At 30.0% G+C, this 21,844-nt stretch overlaps 1 protein-coding gene across 2 annotated transcripts in view; it reads left to right on the top strand.

Moving 5' to 3' along the window:
- LOC126770307 (G-protein coupled receptor dmsr-1-like) overlaps positions 1-20,899 on the top strand; it is a 29,292-nt gene extending 8,393 nt beyond the window's left edge. Inside the window, exons 2-6 of one of the 2 annotated variants that reach the window (XM_050489665.1) lie at positions 4,534-5,398; positions 7,690-7,870; positions 14,758-14,924; positions 17,420-17,492; positions 20,567-20,899. In XM_050489665.1, coding sequence (XP_050345622.1) covers positions 4,631-5,398; positions 7,690-7,870; positions 14,758-14,924; positions 17,420-17,437 — 1,134 coding nt within the window. In that variant the 5' untranslated portion in view covers positions 4,534-4,630 and the 3' untranslated portion in view covers positions 17,438-17,492; positions 20,567-20,899. Of the gene's footprint in view, positions 1-4,533; positions 5,399-7,689; positions 7,871-14,757; positions 14,925-16,166; positions 16,210-17,419; positions 17,495-20,566 lie in introns of those variants that run through there. The other variant, XM_050489666.1, reaches the window with a different exon arrangement.
- The last annotated feature ends 945 nt before the right edge of the window (positions 20,900-21,844 follow it).

Below are 21,844 nucleotides of genomic sequence, written 5' to 3'. Positions count from 1 at the left end.
TATAAGGCACAACCTGCGTTTTGAGAAATGTTTCTTTTTAAAACAAACATCAAAAGAATATTTCAATACTATAAAGACTTTAAAATAAATAGTTGTCATTTTATAATAAAACAATTATATTTTTCTGTTACTTGCTTACTCAATACAACATTCTTCTGTGTAACTAATATTATTAATTAGGTCCTGCGTCCTAAACCGTCCTGCTTCACACAGGTAGAATAAGGGTTTATATAAAACATTTATATCGTAATACATATTACAACTCCATTGGTTTACGTATCGCACGCTCAAAAAGATCCGAATCGGCATGTTTTCGGCATTTCAGCCAATTTACACAAAACTTTAATGAATCATATAACCTTCCTAATAAAACAACACCCATTGGTGAAAAAAAAAATAAAAATTTGGTAGTTTCTGAGTTTATCGCTTTAAGACAAACAGACAGTCGAGGCGGGAGGACTTTGTTTTGTAATATATAGTGATGCGAAAGTGAGTTTTCTTGTTTGTTACACTTTCTTAACTACTCAACCGATCGTCGTGAAATGTTGCCTACACGTTATCAGGGGTTAAGAATAGGGCATAGTACACCTAACATCTAACCCTGGGGCTTACGGACGGCAATTAGTTCAACAATAATATAAATAAGAAGTGAAATAACCAATTACCTGATTGTATAATCAATCTAGGTATATTATATCAAAATTTGTGTACAATTTAGTAAGCGACTTCATATACTTGTCTTCAACTAGCTTATGCCCGCGGATTGACTTAGTTTTTGATATTTATTATTTTATGGTATCTTTATCCAACGGATACCTTATACGAAAATGTCTAAATGTACGTTACATTTAGACATTTTCTGTATATTATTTATAAGTAATTAAATCACGTAATATTGACAAAAAGCATTTAAGATAATTCCTGTTCTAGTTAAACCGTAGTCTATAGAACCGCTATTACTAAATAGATTAAAAAAAAACTATATCACGTGACTTCATCAACATCTATATCTCAGTAGTAATAAAAAAAATATGCTCATTTTTTTCCTCATAAACATCACGTGTAACGAAATTGTTCCTCGATCGACACCTAATTTAAAGAAGCACTCTAAGTGAGCTGACTTTGATATACAATTTAGAATATAATAGCTTCTAAATCATTTCAAGTGCTTAAATATTTTAAAATATAAATATATATTATATAATTTAGAATTTCGAGTAAGTCTAATAGTTTGGAGATATCGTCGTGATGACACCGATCGGAACTTCCTTTTTACCTTTTGGAATACGTTTTTATATAACGCCCCTCATCCCTTTATATGGAATCCTTAAGAGTAGATTTTAACACGGCGCATTTTTTAAAGAGTAAAAAAAGATCTTAGTGGTTGCAATCGAATCGTTATTAACCAAAGGCAACATAACATGTCTGCCAATATTTTGTTCGTAGATTTAATACTTTCGAATATTTCGTGTAACGTATGAAGTGTTCAGTTAAAATAAATTAGCGCTTCAGAAAAAAGCAATGTCATTTTTTATATTATAAATGTTTAAGGGGTTTTTAATACATTTATAAAAATAGATTTTTTTTATTTTTGTAAATTTTCTAGGCAGATCTTGTACATTATCGTCTTAATCAAATTAAAATTGTCATTAATATTTTACCCAGATATTCCAAACAATTAGAATTTACGATTATTATTACTTCTTATAAATATTTCTATCATATTTATTATTTTCTGAACTAATATCCAACATCTCTTTGTATTAGTTGTGATAAATGATGTTGTGACGTCACTCCTACAAAGTTTATAAAAAAAGTGGCTCGCTTCTTGGTGTATTAAGAATAGAATAAATAGAGTACTAAAATTCAAGTGGTTTCTCTCATAAAGTAAGGTTTTCGCACCTGTAGAGAACAGGATGAATAATATTTAATATACTTACTTATCCTTAGGATAATATTAACCTTATCATCGAAAATCTTTAAAGTATATTCATAATGACTAGCGGCAAAAAACAATTTATTATATATTATTTAAATATTATATTGATGATTACCTCTTAATTAAGTTATTGATTCTGTTTTATAGATTTTACTATTTGTTTAATTTCAATTAAGAATAATTACAAAATTTTTGACCAAAATATATTATGGCGAACGTTTGGGAGTGAATTTCGTAACCTACATTAATCCAATCTCTTCGGTGAATTAAAGTACGATCAATAAACATTGTACTATCAGTAATTGTATGTTGGCTTACGTTAATGCTTTTAAACACATTGCCTGGGAGAATAAAGTTAAAGAAAAACAAAACACATTCTTATATAAGTAAAAATATCTTATATATACACCCATATATATATACGTATGTACATGTATAATACGGCGTATCAGTAAAGTCAATAGGTAATACTGCAAAAAGTATGCAATCACTCTCACCTAAAAATTGATATTCTCGATAGATGGTAGCGAAGTATATATATATATATATATATATATATATATATATATATATATATATATATATATATATATATCACGATAATATAATACCATCAGGAGATCTCCTAAACTATCCGCCCGATTGACTTGAAATTTGCTTCCCCGACGGAGACACTCAATATGAACGGATTTTCCTCAAATCCTATAAAAAATAATTTTTTCTCCTTATCTACGCGTGTGTCGGTACGATTAGCTAGTACATATATACTAGCTGTACAGTAGCAAATTCGAACTTCATACAATCGATCAACTATATATTTGGTCATATGTTTTTAGTAATTCAATAAATATTTGTTTTATTTCTGAGTTGAGAGTTATTTAATAATTACTGAACCAATTTATCATGACCGCAGAAGGGTAGTGAGAATGCTGGCGCCATTTCCCCGATGCATCGCAATTCTGATTCAGTGGATGAATTTGTCAGCATTCGAGAAAATACAGTAGACGCAACGAGACAAAAAAAAACAAGATATTTTTTTGTCTGTTTGTATTTCAATATAAAGGTTCTCTCTATGAACCTTATTTTACCCGTGCGAAGACGGGTAGTTAGTTATAGAAAATAATTCATATATTAGATCTTATGTACGTGGTGTCGCTGTGTGTGTGTTACGAGTAGAATAATTATCATAAATAAATAATGTTTTTTTTTAATTACAAGATTCTCTCTGATCGTATAAGGAATATCCATATAGAATTTTAAGTTTGTGGTTGTTATCGTCCCAGAGAAAGTTTAATCGCCAACTCTCTAAGCCATACCTTTTCCACTTCTTGGAAGTTAATTTTCTTTTGATCCCATCTGGCTGGTGTTTAGGTAAGCACTATAGCTATAGCTGCCAAATATAATCATATTATCGATCTGTTCGTTAATGAGGGATTAAGTCGGTTCTAGGTGAATACATCTCATATGCTTAACGTCAACATAAAGCTATAATTATGTAGATTTCGTTCATGACGACTTAATTAACTTGTACTTTGTCATCGGATTAAACATTTTACCCTCAATAGCACTCAAAATTAAAAGCTATTCTCGTACATTTCAACCAAAATGTAATAACCTTGATGAAGCCACAGGGCTTACCCAAACTACACGTTTTATGCGTATGTTGTCTGTCTTATTATTGTAGATTTAACCTTAAAGATGTTATATTAAAACAGTTTCTTCATTAACTCAAAATATTTTTTGGAAACGACCGCTGAAAGACTAATTGAAGGTTTACATAACACTGAAAGTCAATGTTTAGAAATAAGTATTCACTGCATAAAACAATGTTTATTTATATTAGTAATTTTTATAGACAAATTTAGCTTTCACGTAACAATGTAGTAAGCTACAGTGAAGTACACTAAAACATAGTTTTGTGAACTAATTAATATTCAATTTAAATTTAATGAACAGCTACAAATGTTGTGATAATCACGCACATATTTTATACAAGACCGTAGAAATATAATTAATTTAATGTTATTATTTTCGTTCTATTTAATGCCTATATGATATGAATGAAACAGTGTTTGTAGTATGTTTTTGTTTAATATTGTCGCTTTTTAATCTTTTATAACGACGTTAGATTCAATTATGAGGATATCTAGTGAAGTTTTATTTCCATTTTATATACTATATGGCATGATGCTGATAATGATCAACAAGATTTAAATCACGCGTAAATTATTAAGGCTGCGCATGCCGATTTTTCTTTCCATACAAACAATTAATGCAAAAAAAATATCACCGGACGTGAATTTTCAACATTTTACAAGTAAAATACGAAATGAGTACTTACAGAATAACACTGTTGGTCTGTTCGTATGTATAGTATAGATACATATATTATGGATACAATTGAAAATGCTGTCGAGTCCAATATTCATAGACCTTGATTCTATTATAAGATAATTTGATATCATAACGCTCCCACTTTGACAACAATTGGATGGACTAAAAATAATCAATCTCACATGTTACAAGACCTTCATGAAGTTTCTTTGAATATATCTTCTGTGAATTATAAATTATATCAATATTTTTTGTTACAGATCATATAGGAGAGCGTTAAAGTTGTGAACGGAAATGAAAAAGGGAAAAGTTCACAAACCTGATGATTGCGTGTAACGTTGTAAGTGAATTGCGAGGATGGCGAACGCAACGGCGACGGACGCTTATTGTGTGCCCGGTGCTACAAATTTTAACAAAGCTTACAGTAGACTACATGGCTACATCGCTATAGTTATATGTATTATTGGATCTGCGACTAATTCTATTAACATAGCCGTACTCAGTCGCCGGGAAATGATCAGTTCAACGAATTCTATTCTCACTGGCCTCGCTGTTGCGGATCTTCTCGTAATGTTGGAATATATTCCATACGCATTGCATATGAACATCAAAATAGGCCCACAAGTTAATAAAAACACTTACTCTTGGGCAGTTTTTGTATATTTCCATTCAATTTTCAGTCAAACGTTTCATACGATATCGATTTGGCTAGCCGTTACTTTAGCAGTTTGGCGGTATATTGCAATTGCTTACCCGCAAAGAAACAGAACATGGTGCAGTAAAAAAAATACGACTCTAGCGATAGTAAGCGCTTACATAATTTGTCCATTTTTATGTCTTCCGATATATTTCGCAATGAATATAGTGCCGAGTGAAGTGACACCGCACAATAATTCAGAATTCGCCGAAGACTTATCGTTACCACAAAACCGGACCGTGTATGTGTTAGAAATGTCTAAAAACAAAGAGTTAGTGACTGCAATCATGTGGATATACAGTGTTATTTTGAAACTCGTTCCTAGTATAGCTTTGTCAGTACTGAGTACTTGTTTGATATCAAAGTTGACGTCAACAGAAAGAAGGAGGCAAAAATTGTTAAAGAGATCGACGATCGGATCCAAAGAGGCAAGTATAATTATTTATTTTCATTATAGACTAACAACAACTTACTTTAATAGCTAAAATCCTAACCGTAAAATATTTTCATTTTATTCATTTTTATGTATTTACAGAAGTGGGTTGTTGAACAATGAAATTAAGAAATGAAATTTATACGAGTACATAGACTATGTACGTTTCACATTGTTCTAAAAATATTTTTCAATACTAATGTCCAGTAGAATAGCTTTTTTAAATGGAAAAATGTAGGTTGTAGATGTCATTAATTGTTTATTAAGAAAAGAACTTAACGACAAGCTTTAAATAAATTTTAAATAATCCGTTCGTAATAATACTGCCTTTTAAAATTATGTCATCTCTTTCGAAATTAGTGTATTATCAAATTTCTATGATTAGAGGTTTCGATTCCCTAATTTTAATAATACTATGGTACGGCAATCTGATCCGACCTGAAAGAGTTTTGGCGCAAAACCCTTTACGTTCTTTCCGAGGCACGGGAGTGTACACACTTCCAACTTCTAGACGCCGGGCTGCTATTGGGAACTTTCTACAGAAAAACTTAATAACTTTTTTATTAGCCCGACCTGGGATTTGAACCCAGGACCACCGAATCTGTGGCCTTTCATCTAACCACCAACGAGGCAGTCAAATATAATATACTATAAAATTATATTTGGTCAAAACGAGTTGAAAAAAATTAGTTCATCAAATATAAAATAAAATATTTTTTATATTAATCTAGAATTAAGATTCTGAAGAAGTTAACAGTCAAAAAGTTATGTATTTTTTTTATTTGTTGTCAATGGCATATACTGGTATATATTAAAACGCGTACAATAGATTTTCAGATCTTGTAATTGCCGAATCTATAATATTTAGTAAATATTATAAAACTGATGTCATTCAAAATTAAACATATAATGTGGTGTAAATGAACACAAACAAAATTGTTTTACGCCGTGCACGTTTCTGTAGTACAAATAAATCCTAAAAAAACTGTTATGATTTTTATTTAGGCGATACGAGCATATTCTAACCACAAGAGGAGTAAAGACAAATAAACAATTTCGACGTTGAATTGACGCGATATCATTTGTTTGATATGATTTGATATGGATTTCTGAAAAAATGGCGTTTTGCATGTCAGCGTAGTTGTTATCGAAACCTTGGAACTAATTAAAGTCGAGTAGTAATATAAGTAGTTCAGTTCACTGGTGGTAAAGTTTTGTGCAAGTTCGTCTGTGTAGGTACCACCCACTCATCAGATATTCTACCGCAAAACAGCAGTAATTGGTATTATTGTGTTCCGGTTTGAAGGGTGAGTGAGCCAGTGTAATTACAGGCACAAGGGACATAACATCTTAGTTCCCAAGGTTGGTGGCGCATTGGTGATGTAAGCGATGGTTAACATTTCTTACAATGTCTATGGGCGTTGGTGACCACTTATCATCAGGTGGCCCATATGCTCGTCCGCCTTCCTATTCTATAAAAAAAAGTTGAATAGTGTTGTATTTTCAATAAATATATGTATTAATAAACAACTGTTTGTAGTGCCTTATATAACAGAACTTTTAGCAAATCGCATGGAATACATAAATCTAAGGTTTGTGTATATTTTCTTCTTTCGACTAGAATATGCTATAGTTAGAATAAACTTTTTAATTAAAAATATTTCTTGATTTCTGTATTGATTTATGTAACACAGTGTTATTATCAACTACGTACATTATCATATTTTTGAGTGCAATTGTTGGAACCAGTAACGAAATTACTTAGTTACTTTATACCTAATGTTTTGTAATAACTGTTAACATGAAAAAAGTATCGTGACCGATCAGTATCTGTGTTTCGTAAATAGCAAAAATAAAAGTGTAATGTCAACACATATTGTTGGCAATGGAAGAGTTTCTTTCTTTCTTTACTTTATCCTAATTAAACAACACATTAAAATATTTCTTCACCGTCTTAGAAATTCCAAGACGCTTATGTTTTTAAAAGTTTCACTTTGAGAAGAATGTCGTGGAGAGTACACTTAGGAACACTTTGAGATCAAAGAAATGATTTACGGACTTGCTGTGTCTGCAAAGTAACAGATATTGCAAAAAAATCATTTTCGCTTATATTATCAGAACTTATAAAGAATAAGTACTTTATTTAACACTTGACGAACAATTAGGTATAACTCCCTTGATTATTGCCTTGCGTGTTAAATTATATAAACTTGATGTACTAAAAGTTTTTCAACATTCCATTTATGTGAATGTTGTATGTAGTTAACGAAGATAACATATGTTAAGGTTGAAAAACAATCATTGGCTGACGAGTCTTCAGCGCGAAGGTCGAGTCGGACTGATCGAACTACGAGGATGCTGCTAGCGGTCCTTGGACTCTTTCTGTCCACTGAAGTTCCTCAAGGTCTTCTAGGCCTTGCAAGCGCATTAGCTCCGGACTTTTTTAAAAGCTGCTACAGTATGTTCGGTAAGTTATTTATACATTAAACGTTGTGAAATTATTATTATCGAAAGTTTTGTTTTGTTATGATTTCCATTTCTGATGAAAGATAAATTAATACATGAGTATAATTACTATATAAACAGTAAATCATAGAAGTTACTATTTACACAATTTATTTAATAATTTACTATAAAATCATTAGATTTTTTCAAATACATCGATTTCGTCACAAGAATATTACTTATATCCCTGGGTCACGACATTTACCTAGACTAAGAAGAAAAATGGCACATTTGGTAGAAACATTATCTTACTACGCCAGAGCTACCAAATTCTTACGACGTCCATAAAATGTTGATATTAAGTCAACCTCGTAGTCTTACATTAAAAAAGAAAATTACGTAATTAAGTACCTTATTATATGATGTATTAATGGTCAAAATTGTTTATCTACTATTTTTTCGTTCTTGTATTTAAACAGTTTTATAAGTGTGAACATATGATTATGAACATATAATTATTGTTTTACAAGTTCTATTCAAAATTTACTGTTATAATAATTATTCTCATCTAAAGATATACTTATCCTGTAAAACTATTTATGTATGTATGTATTCCTAGCTCCTTCCTAGCTCAAGTTAAAGGCTAACAATAAGATTATATACGAAAACGGTGTATTTAAAAAAAAGGTTATGTTTTTAAATTTAAAAAAAATTAAGTAAATCGTTGGTATCGTAACCAATGAGCTATACTAATTATGGTATGAGTTCGATTTAGCAACATCAAACGGAACACTATTTATACCACAGTTGCATAGTTTTTTAATTGGAATGAAATTTTGCTACAGCACGTTGCACTCCAATCGCTATAACGAATTGTCATTCGCTATCCAAAATAACTGAAAAACTTCGACTTTCACAATGCTTTTAGTATGTGTACTTTTAGTGGGTGTTTACATTATCTCTTCATGAAAAAAAAAACTTGACACATATCACCTAAGGTGTCTACGTTCAATCTTACGTATCAAGTGGCAGGATCACGTCCCTAACTCAGAGGTCCTGCGTCGCTCTGGAATTTATGGCATGGAAGCTCTTCTGATGCAACGTCAACTCAGATGGTGTGGGCATATCCTACGCATGAACGATCGTCGTTTGCCTAAAGCTGTATTTTATTCGGAGTTAGCTAAAGGCAAACTGAAGCATGGTGGTCAGTATTTGCGATACAAGGACGTGTTTAAAAGACATCTAAAAGCTTGTGACATTGGCATAGAGTGTTGGGAGGAGCTCGCTTCCCAAAGGGCATCTTGGCGCTCTACCATCTACAAAAAGATCAAAACGTTTGAGGAAAACCGTCTTCACGCACTAGACGAAAAGCGCCAGTTAAGAAAAGAGAGACCTAAGCCATCCTACACATACACATACAACTCTGTGGGCCAATTGTATTATAACACGTGTCGTAGGGTTTTTAAAACCAAATTTGGTCTAGCGAGCCATATTAGGGCTCATGCTAGAAATAACAATTAATTTTTAGGGTCGCCGTCATCGAAATCGATGAGGAGGACTATATATATACATTATCTCTTCATGTAGGTATATGCTGTACATTTATGATTAAGTTTATATCTTTACTAGAGTCCGCCCGCGGCTAAGTATGAGCAGGGGAGGGAGGGTTCCCCATATATATGTGCTTTTCTGTACCTTTGGCAACGTGTATGAAAAATTTTATAATGATTAATTGAGTTGTTATAACGTGAAAGCGTAACAAACAAACTTACGCATTTATAATATTATAAGGATAGTAATTACTATTAGTAATATATGTTCATTTTATTTATATATTTATTTATAATAGCACACAACATACATATATAGCATTGAAAGGATTAATTTATAAAATAATAATAGTATATTTAATATGCATGTCAATTACAAGTGTATATAGCACTTCCAGATTCATCTAATCAAATTCAAATTAAAAGTAAATATTTTCATAAGTTTGTCAATCACCATGCCTGTTATTTAATAAACATAATATATAGCAAAAGGAACTTTGTTCCATCCGGGTCCCATGACAAAATATGTATATATATAATTGTTTAATATGAAGTTACAATAAATGGGAATGTACGCTAAACGGAATTATACTGTAAGCGTCTTGAGCAATATAACTCGCGTGCCACCTGTTGTACTATGATGGATGGTGAATATGTCAGAAAACTTCATGCACGTGCCGACTTTACCAAGTTTCGACTCAATCGGATGAACGATACGCGAACACATAGAAAATAATAAAAAACGATTATTTAAATATACTGTTATATTTTTTAAAGCATAATTTACGAATTTATCTTAGACTAACTTTATAAAAATAGCTATTCTAAACCACAGAAGATTCCTTAGTTTACCAAAAATATCGAACGTGACCAATAATAATAATTTTATTAGCATAATTGATTAAGAGATGTAAATTTAAAAACTCGAGTCCTCGGTGAGACGGTTGAAGGTTAAAATAAAATCTTAGAATAAAGAATAAGGAGGGCGAAAAGAGTCTATTCAGAAATATGTTTAAAAAGTATCTATGCTATAGCTTATATAATTATTTACTACAGTTTATACTGCTACAGATACTTACTACAATTTATACAATTATTATTAACTTAATAAGGTATACATTGAAAAACCTTAAAAATATATAATACTTATACATGTTCCTAGTAAAAGTTTTTAAAGAGTATGCCAGTTTGCTATGTATAAAATACACATAATCCATTTATAAAACTTCTACATAAATGTATACATTTTTTAATCATATTCATTTATTATAATTTTTTGTTGGAGTTACTTATACTTGTAGGAAGACGTCAAGTTCTTAATACAACTGAAACCATTTATTCGAGCTCAAAAAGAAAGTGGTTATTTAGTTATTCTGAAAGCCAGCTACACGGTGAGCAGTGAACAGAAAGTCTATTCAATTACTGCCAATTACGGGAGTTAATGATCTTATAGCCGACCGTTAAAACATTTTTTGACCAAAAAGATATCAAAGAAACATTAATTACTTACATATTAAGATACTTTGCTGTCTTGATTATGAAATCTGGCCGTGTATTTTAAACCAAAGCATGTAATCTTTAATAATAATGGAATTTCGAACGAACATTTCAAATTTTTAATAAATATTTATACTGTTAGTTACATTACTACTAGCTACGGGTGGAATTTAAGAACGGATCGAGAAAACGTTTATATAGAAGGACATACAAATAAGCGAGTACGCAGAACAACTCATCAGAGAACTGACGTGCATGATGGCGAATTTAATCAGCCAGCCCTAAGTTATAACAGCCCTGTCGTAAGTTGAACGGGCTCTCGGTCATGTTGAAACCATGAAAGATTGTCGAGGCAGGCACTTCGACGATGATTTGCGCTGATCCACTCAAAGAGCTTGCCAGCTTCGACTACTATTAGATATAAGTAATAATACGCAGGTTTACGAGGTTGCCTCCTTCGTTGTCTTAGGAAACACGACGATAAAGAGGCAGCTTTTTAGCAGCCGCAACGCAAAAGCAATCGATGCCATGTATGGAGGTTTCAACACGCAATCCAAGCGTTCTAGCTCATACTCGGTCACAACAAACACTTCGAACTAAGCCAGTGGTGGCAAGTCGATCGAGATATTTTATAAAATCACCAAAGAGAGCACATCGATCACTCTTCTCAGGTAACTGACAAAAGTCGATATATCACCACAAAATAGGTCGAACGGCAATACTGTCTTAAAATTCAGGTCTTGTTTGTAAACGCTCAGCTTTTATTTACATACCAATACATAACATAAACGCGAAACAAAAATCAAATATTCTCTTAGAGACGGAGTATAAAATTAATATTTGCATTCCACGAAAATAATAATACTTTAACAAAATTGAAAATATTTTAATGAGTTCCAGGAGATGTCTAATTAAATATGTCGACTTCTACATCAAATTGATTGAAACTTTGAGACTCACATCATATGCTACGAAGTTGCGAATAAATTTAACAAATATTAAGCATATATATGTCGCAATATTGTGGCATTAGAATATATTTGACTACATTATGTATAATTTTGTTATAAAAACTATACATACTCGTATTATCTATAAAAATATGACGCCATATAAGATAGAAATCATAAAGTCAATTTTTTCAAATATACGGAGGAAATGTTGATTCTCGATTCTCGTTTCAATTTTCATAAATTTTCTGTATTGAATAGCTAATTTAAATATTCGAAAGTGCCTCCATTCTGAGATTTTAGAGTGTCTGCTCGATTTATTATTAAATTATATTGCAAAGAAAATTTATTAGGGGAAAAAAATATATATATACTCGAGCCGACAAGATTTGAGAATAGAGAGATCGAGTAGATTTGACAGCATCATTACTTTTTTTGGTCAAAGCGATTATTGAGTGATTAAAGTCGTATTAATTGTAAAGTAATTTGGGTAATATAGCATTATCACTTGGCTCAAAAGCACAGTCATAATGCTCTTCCAGCGTCTGTGTTTCCTGAGCATTACAAATATAAGCGGATATATCTCATTATTTATTAGCAAAGTTTAATAATTTAAGACAATACAAATACTTTGCAAGTTGAATAACTCGGTCATTTAAATAATTTTATAATTTTTAAGAGCACTCAAAGAGTTTCCGCTAAAGGAAAAGCAAAACTTCTTGAGTACTTTTTGTCGGGAATCATTAAACTTCTAATCTTTCTTTTATTCTCTACGTTCAATATTAAATGTTTTTTCAACGAAAAGTTTAAACCTATGTTACTATTACTCACATATAAATACTGAAGTATTATTTAATTTAACTTTTAAATTTAAGACAAAGGATTGAGGTTGATTATTGACAAGATATTTTTTTTAGTTTTATTTTACAACCGTGTTATAATTTAATGTTAGCAGAAACCTTTTAAATGTATTTATAAGGATAACTGAATCTTAATATCAAAGCGTTTGTATATCTTCATTGTAATCTTCACCTAATCGGTGAGTAGAGAAAATATAGATTTACTTTTCATTGGTCAAATATAGTATAACGCTGTAAAAGTATTAAGATTAATTTAAGTATCGAGGTGTTTTGTTTATTTCTATATAGAAAGAGTTTTGTGAAGATCATTGTATAATTTATTGCTGTCAATAGTTTACTGTGTTTAATTTACTACTGAATATTCACAACATAAAAAATGGAACGCATTCCAATAGGTTTGAATTGAAAATTTTATATATTTATATGGTTATAATGCATTAGCGTTCAATAAGCTGTAGATACTAATATTTATAAAAAAATATATTTTATTTTAAATCGGTAAATTAATTATACTATTTTGTCATTCAACTAAACAAATTTCGAACTAGTCAAATGTGCATAAGCCGGTATTTAATAAGTAAATACAGGCTTTAATTTACTCATTAATTATCAGACAAAAACCCAATAAAGATCAGGACACGGAAATATAATACCGATTCCTTCCTGTCTTCAGATTGCTAGTGAAAATTTTCGAAAGATAGTGGTCTTATGTGGCATTAGTAATTACCTAAATGTGTAGATATGTTTTGAATTCGTCAGTATTGTACGTGTATTCCTTATTATCTGAAACTACTCTCTAAAATATTAACCTGCCGATCGAACAAAAACAATTATACGATGTACTCGTAAACACCCACACACACATGATTGAATATTCAACACGTCTAACCTCGGTTGAATACAATTTAATCGTGATATTATAACGATTATGGTTACCAGTGGGTCGTTCGCACGGTTATAAATATTTATATTAGCCAAACAAATGTAAGCAAAACTAGGATTCTGTTACAAAAATAATTAAACACGCGTGAAATATCAAACGAGGCCCTCGATTACTTTGTTACATCATAACATTATGTGGATAGAACACGTAGAACCGGAGGCCTGTGTGTGCGAAACACACCACTATATATATACCATGGTTGACGGAATATTGACGATTAAGAAGGAAATTCCTTACAATGTCAATGTATGTTTTTGTAGATAGAGGTAAACACTTAGACATGACCCATTTGTTTCGTCTATCTACTTAAGATAAATTAACAAAATATTTTTTTACCAAATTTCATAAAAATCGATTTCAGTGGCTCGGCCGCAAAAACGTAATAGACGGTCACAGTTACTTTCGCATTTATAATATTAGTGTAGAAATATAGATATATGAATAGCTAAACAAAATTGTATTTATGTTCTCTGATATTACGTTAAAGTTGTTAATTAATTCGTCGACGGGAAAAGATATTATTTTTTAAAAAGAATTTCAACGATTTGTAATTTGGACTTTTTTTTATTTATACATATTATTTCAAATGTATAGCTTAAAAGTTTACTTTCCTCTAATTTGAGAAACGTATGTCAAAGTCACAATAATTATTTTAACTTTAATTTGAATGGTCATTGGTCAATTATAGTTGACGCAATACACAACCAATGAGCGCTCAATGCTTAGTGGGCTTAGCGAATCCGACGTTACTTGTTATTTCAACTGACGGTAAATCTATAAAAAAATAGTTGAATATGTTTTGGTTATAGAAAATATATTGATATAATACAATAAGAAAGGAACGCAATAGTGTAGAAAGAAATACTTTAATACGACAACATAAAAAATTGCGACAAAATATTATTGAAGAAGTAATCCAAAAATCCTACTTTTTGTAAATGTTGACGAAACATTTATTATTATTTATACCGATAATATTTTTAGAATCAAGACTCAGTCTCAAGGACGATCGTCTGGTTTAATAAATTTCGTATTTTCTATGGCATCTATTTCAGTTTTAACGTTGTTTAATATAATAAATATTTTTAGTAACATAATTGTGTTCGCAGGTGACCTGATGGATGTGTTGGCACTGTTCACGTCTTCAGTGAACTTCGTGTTGTACTGCAGTATGAGTAGGCAATTTAGATGTACCTTCGCTCGATTAGCACGACGCATGCTGTACGCAACTGAAGAACCGGCCAAATTCGGTACTAAGCTGGAACCTACAACGCAGGTAAGAACTAAAACAAATGTATATTGATCTAAAGATATGTTTATACGAGTATTATTACGTTTTTAATTAAATAATGAACATAATTATCGTTTATAAAGCTTGCTTTACGAACTGGCGAGATACAAAATAATGTTCTCACAACATTTTATGTATTATTAGGTTAGAAATTCGAAAGTCTGTCTGTCTGTTTTTTTTTTAAAACTAAACTTCTTAACTGATTCAATAAATTATTTTAACTGTCTCCATAAGATAACCTTGGGAAAAGACATTGTTTTTTTCAATCAACCCTCAATAATGTAAAATCTAAATAACAGCACTATTGTCTCGTCACTTTTTAATGCGTTTTAAGCGCGTCACTTTAGTCTAATCTTAAAAACGCATAACTATAATTCTCATTTCTATTGGCTTAGCAAAAATAATGACTTTTTAACCGAGTAGTCTTGATGAGTCAAAATCTTTGAAAATGCTATGTCTCAAAATCAGTATTTTACTAAATTATTTCTTAATAGATTTAAATATTCGGCAATGGAAATTTCAAACTTATTATGTCTTAAAGTTTAGACATTGCTTTTGTTATATATAATATTTATGAATCGACGAGTACAAAATCTGGTTTAAAAGCAGAAATAACGTGTTAAAGTTTTACGTAATTAATACTTGAAATACGTTTAGAAGCATAAACAATATACCTAATAAATACACGTCAACGAAGTTTCGTTTAAAATAAGACATGTTTAGGTAAAGGACGACGTGTTTAACTTTTTGTTTTTATTAATACTTGTTTCGTAATATGTTGTTAACAATAAAGTTAATGTGTTTACAAATTACTTATTGTTCATTATGTCCACTTTAATAGAGAGCGGGGTCCGAGATAAAATCATGATAGGTATATACTTTGTATACCCTTGAGTATCATTTCTACATATCATTTCTTCGGTATTTCTACTTTGAATATTTTAAATATTAAAGGATTATCTTTCATAAGTTATTTTTCAATATACATAATAGCATATGTAACAAAAATTTTAGAATTTTTTTATCTTTATGAATAATTAAAAGAGTAAGATAATGGGCTTTTATAACAAATTTCATTAATTTTGTTTTGCGTCCGCGTTTGTAATGAGCAACATAATAGAAAAAACAACTATTCGTTTATTTTTCTATTGCATACTTATTTTATATATATTTTATTTCATACATATCGTATGAAATAAAATATAAACATTAAAAATATTTTTCTAGAAACTAAAGCAGTAAAAACTAAAGAGCTGAGAATAAAGCCTAGGTAATTCTTTTAAATTAAAATCTAAGTTCTTTTTCTTTTTTCTTTACATAAATAGGTTATTACTCAGCTTTCAAGGGGTGGCTATTTTCTTTACAAATTTTTACGTAACCTAATCTATTGAAACTACAAAATAAGCTCTGTCACAAATTGACATTAAATCAGCTTTTCTCGAAATATAATATGCATACATCAATAAGAATGGCGTGAAAAGAAAAACGGCGATGGTAATCCTTAAAAGTCACTTATATAGTTAATTTATTAACGAAGTAATTAATAAACGATGAGTTGATATTTCGAGATATTTTGTAATACTTAATTAATTTTGGACGAATCGTCTTCTCATATAATACTTTTTAAACTTTATTGCGTTAGGCAAGTTAAAGCGAAGGCTCAAGTTGCGACGTTTTGAATAAATAAAGCGGAATGATGGAGTATCTGTCACTTCCTAAGAAAACAATATAAACAAATTATTTCACTGGTTTAAAGAACACAATCCGATTATCATTAAATTTGTTAATAATTTCCATAGAAATACAAAGCAACAAAATTAAATCGTTAAGTTCTTAATATCTCATCCCTTAGGATTCGGTCTCGACAAGAAATTAATGTAACTAGACCTTTTTTTATAAATGTAACCTACTAAACAGACCCAGATGAATTGTAACAGTTAACAACGTAACTCAATATTTATATATAAATTATTAAATATACAATGATCTATACAGAAGCTAAAAAAATCATGTATATACATATTTCTAAAACCATGTGACTGATTGTTTTTGAAAAAAATCAAAATATAGTGTATATTTTTTGTTAGGGAATGAAAATTTAATACATCTTATTTATATAATCATGTTTGCAACTTATTGTTTCATTTATCTACTATACTACTATGTACATATTATAAACAATAATTTAAGCCGCGTATTATTTAATATATCGTTTCTATAATTCATATACCGTACCGTACGAATTCGCTTATTAACTGTTATGCACTATGTGGTTAGTTTTATTAAAAATTTTAATTAAATATATGCATATATTTACCCACTTTTTGTGAATCATTCAAAAAACTCAATATATTTTGTTAAAGCTTTTTAAAATATTTCAATATTACATAGTAATTGAACTTTACGTACGATTACATAAACGTTGAATGCCTTCGTATACATTTATTAAATATGTTTTGAATAAGATGGCTTTGTTCCAGGTCACCGGTCCGCTATAGCGACCGATCCCCGCCCTCACCAGGGTGGTGGAGAGTATCATATAGATTTTAACAGGTAAACGATTAGATTCGGCATTAGATTTAAGTACATCGACTTCTGAAACGGTTTGATAATATTATAAGGATTCCTTGTTTAAATGTAAAAATAAGTATTGGTAATTGAATAAGTTATTCAATAATTATGGTTTCTTGGTAATTGTTACTTAACTTTTCATTTTTTTTTTTTTTAATATTATAATTAATTTACAATTGAATACCGTGAACGTGGTGGTCTGAAAAGTTTCCGACCTCAATATAAACATGACAACAAAATCTAGGAAATTTCTATCTTTTGAATGCGCTTTTATTATTTGAAATGTAAGCATTCATTAAATATTTATTTTTGAAATCCTATAGCCAATACATCTACACAAATTAAAGACGAGAAAAGTTGGACGCTGTATACGATAAATCTGCACTATCATTTACCAATGTGAAATTTTGACACTCAGAAACCTCAACTACTGACGATAAAATCGCTCAAGTTCACCAAATGGTGCTATAAAACCGTCGAATAATCACTTTATTCGCTAGGTAGCAAAGTATATGAATATCTCGTAAGTACGTGTTAGCCGTGATTTAGGCATGACAAAGCTATCCGTGCGTTGGTCTAACTTGAGCAAAGTTTATTCAAAAACGTAGTCGAATGAAAATTTTTAACGCGCTCTTGCTCAATTTAGGCACAAAAAATCAATCTCTTAGCGCCAATTAATTACTGTAAAAATACAGTCACAACAGCGGTCTGCGAAAGGGGAATTGGCTTCAAAATAAAAAGAAATGCCTTTTTCGGCTCGTCAAGTGAAAGTAACTGTTTTTGTGGGATAGTAGTTCAGAAAGGAAAAACATTACAAACGTATGCTACGCATCATTACTTGACAAGTTAAAGGCAGAAATTGCGGGACACAGAAGAAAAAAGTATGACGCGCTGTCTCACACTTCAGCGGTGGCCATGGCGAAAATAAACAAACTATGTTTTAATGCTTAACCAACTTCTTTAATCACCAGATCTAGGCCTCAGTGACTTTTTTATTTTCTAAGTTACGCTTAGAGGACCGAGGTTCTAGTCAAATGAGGACGCCATCACATTCGTTAATGATTATTTTGTAGGTAAATATCCGAATTACTATTTGGATGGGGGTTAAAGAGATGAGAGCATTGCTGGGAGAAGTGGCTATAAGGAGATTATGTAGATATAAATAAAAATAAATTTGAAGAAAAAAATACTTGTATCTTTGTTATGTGGGGAACCTTAAAGACCACCCACGATTAATCAATTTTTAACACCAGTATTATTTTTTTATATTTCAATTCAATATATTGTTTGGTTTATAATAAAGTTGTATTAAAAATATTAGTGATTTCCAATCGGTTAGTCAACAATTAAATTATATTAATTACATCTGTTTTGTATAACAGTCATTCTTCAACAGTCGTTCTTACAACAAACATAATAGCTTTTAAATATATTACATTAATTACATAATAGTAAATTAAAATTATTTTTTGTTAATATTAAGGCGATGAAATCAATTAACGTTGCTAATACTAATAACAATGATACAAATTACTCAATCGGCAATCAATCATCGTCTTACAACACCATAACGGTATGTATAATATTATGCTCGAATAATAAAACTTAGCAAATAATCTCTATTTCGGAAATAGTTCGCTTTTAAAAACGATAATTAAAAATGACAAGAACGCGAATGCCTTTTCATCAGTTTTGCTTTTAGTTTTAACCGTTTTTTCGGTAGCACGCGGTTTTACATTAAATTTTTTTTAATCGCTTCGTGTCTTAACCGTATTTGTACTTTAAAATATATTGCTCACTTGTATTTTATTTTTTTATGATATTTAATCTGTAATAAATACTCTTTACAATTTTGTACATTAATGAAAACAAAATTTTTATCAATAACATTATTATCACTGTAAAGACAGCAACCTGTGGTAGGGATTTGTGAAAGCCCGTTAAGTGAGTTTAACCACCCATTAATTAATCACTACTCTGTATTGAAGGTTAGTACTCTGTATTTTAGGTTATTGGTGAAGGAAAACATCGTGAGGAAACCTGTATGTGTCTAATTTCACTGAAATTCTGCCACATGTGTATTCCACCAACCCGCATTGGAGCAGCGTGGTGGAATAAGCTCCAAACCTTCTCCTCAAAAAGAGGAGAGGAGGCCTTTAGCCCAGCAGTGGGACATTCACAGGCTGTTACTTTACTTTACTTTACTTTACTTTACTTTACTTTACTCTGTATTGTGCGTCTGGTTCGAAAGACAAGTGAGCCAGGCTTATTACAATAACAAATGCTATAATACCCCATGGTTTCCAGGACGTTGATGGAATAAGATGTGGTTTATACTACTGTAATTCCAAGTTCAATATTAGGTACTGGTGCTTTCCTAAGATGAAAACATATGAAATAAAAATCGAATTATACTTTATTCAATAAAGCTTTAACAAGCACGTTTTCATCGTCATTTTACATGATTGTATTACTATATGTAAAACTATCACCAATTCGAAATGTAGATTCTCCCGTAGTGTCGCCAAGACACTTCACTTACGAAGTTATTTCAATCAAATATAGTTTATATATATCCTATTTGAAAATCAAAAAATACTAACTTCACGGTTTTTAATCATCTATTTTATCTTGTGTTGAGTAGTATGTCGATTATTGTAAAAAAAAAAAAAAAACAAATTAAAATATAGTACCTATAAAGTATTTTTGTATTGTTAATTTATAATATATTTTTATATTTGTAGAAAAATATTTTTATTTATAATTAATTACTTAAATACTAGTTTATCCATATTATTCAATTGCCCGAATGAAAATATATTTTTCATATTATTTGAAGGTCAGCCGGACAATAACGAATGTTATTATTTATAGCTCTTAAGAGTGTTTGTCTCGTGTTTTTTAGAACTAATCGTCCATAAAAACCTTTTTGTTCAGTCGCCGTTACATGCCTAACAACATTTAAAGGATTTCTATAATGGTATGCTCTATAAAATAATATAAAAATTGTAATATTTATAATATTAATTGATTAATATATATTTTTCTATTTTCAGGTTTATCCCGCCCTTTGTAACTTTAAAGCAAGATCGAAGGAATTAGCTGTAATCTTTGTAACATATTATTTTAATTATTACAAGTTTAACTTTACTATTTTCATTCGTATATTAAGATTATATAATTAATAGTAATTATATATAGTACTTGTAAATTTTGTAAAGTGTGTTAAGATATAAATTTTCTTATGCATATACTATGTATAAGTTCTAGTCATTGCGTCTTTTGAGCCGAGACGCAAAAACTAGATAGAGTAATATTTAAATTTCTAGACATAACATTTTATATAATCTATCCGTTGTTAGTTCAATGTTAGGGTCCAAAATGTATTTTTTTTTTTAATCATAAGGCTGTATACTTGAAAATAAGTAATTTTTTTTTACATTATTAAGAAGCTTGAACACTATACCAATTGATCTTGTTTTTATATAAACATTGTATACGATGTTTAATTTTTTTTCTTAACTCTTTTTAAAAATTATTTTATAACAAATGTTTAATAATTTTTACTTATTTAAATAAATGTTTAATAAATTCATAAAAAAGACGTTGTTTTATTTATATATTTCGTTTTCTGTTATAAGTATTTATCGCAGCGGCTATCTCAGACCATCGACTTGAACGCACCGAAGTTGTATAATTTTAAAATTATGAAACATTAAATATTTACAATACGCGTGAATTAGGTCTTATCTTATACATCGCGAGTCATATCATATCTTGCAAGTGGCTGCGTAGATACAAATTTTAGCAAAAGTGAACATAGATAGAGGTGATTACTTAAACAAAAGATGCATATACAATAGAAATAATTAATTTTTAATTTTATACTTCTTTATTCCTTTACTTACTTTAAACTCTAAAGTAGAAGTATTGTATTATAGTAACATGCGGAAAATTACATATTTTTTAAAGTACTAAGTTTTAGTTTAAAGAGTTCGAGAAATTTGTTTAATTATTTGTTCTTATATCGCTGTTTGCATAGTGTTTTGATACAACTCCTGAATTTAGTTCTTTGTTCGTGTCATAAGTCTGTCCAAGAACTCTATGTCTACCATAAGCAAGATCTATAGGGACAATGGCAAAAAAAAACAAATTAAAACAAGTCTGATTTACTTTTCACGTTTATATTTATTTTTTTCACCATTACGATCATGGTTATTATAAAAAGGAATAATGTACGCAACAGACTTACTAAATTTTTTTCAGTTTTTATTAAAAGTTATAATTGAGGATTATTTTAAGCTTTCACAATTTATACTATTCATATCATAAAT

Source organism: Nymphalis io, chromosome 8 (genome assembly GCF_905147045.1).
Source record: "Nymphalis io chromosome 8, ilAglIoxx1.1, whole genome shotgun sequence".
Lineage (NCBI taxonomy): Eukaryota > Metazoa > Arthropoda > Insecta > Lepidoptera > Nymphalidae > Nymphalis > Nymphalis io.
Note: the sequence above shows the minus strand (reverse complement) of the source record. Positions and strands in the feature narration are given on the sequence as shown.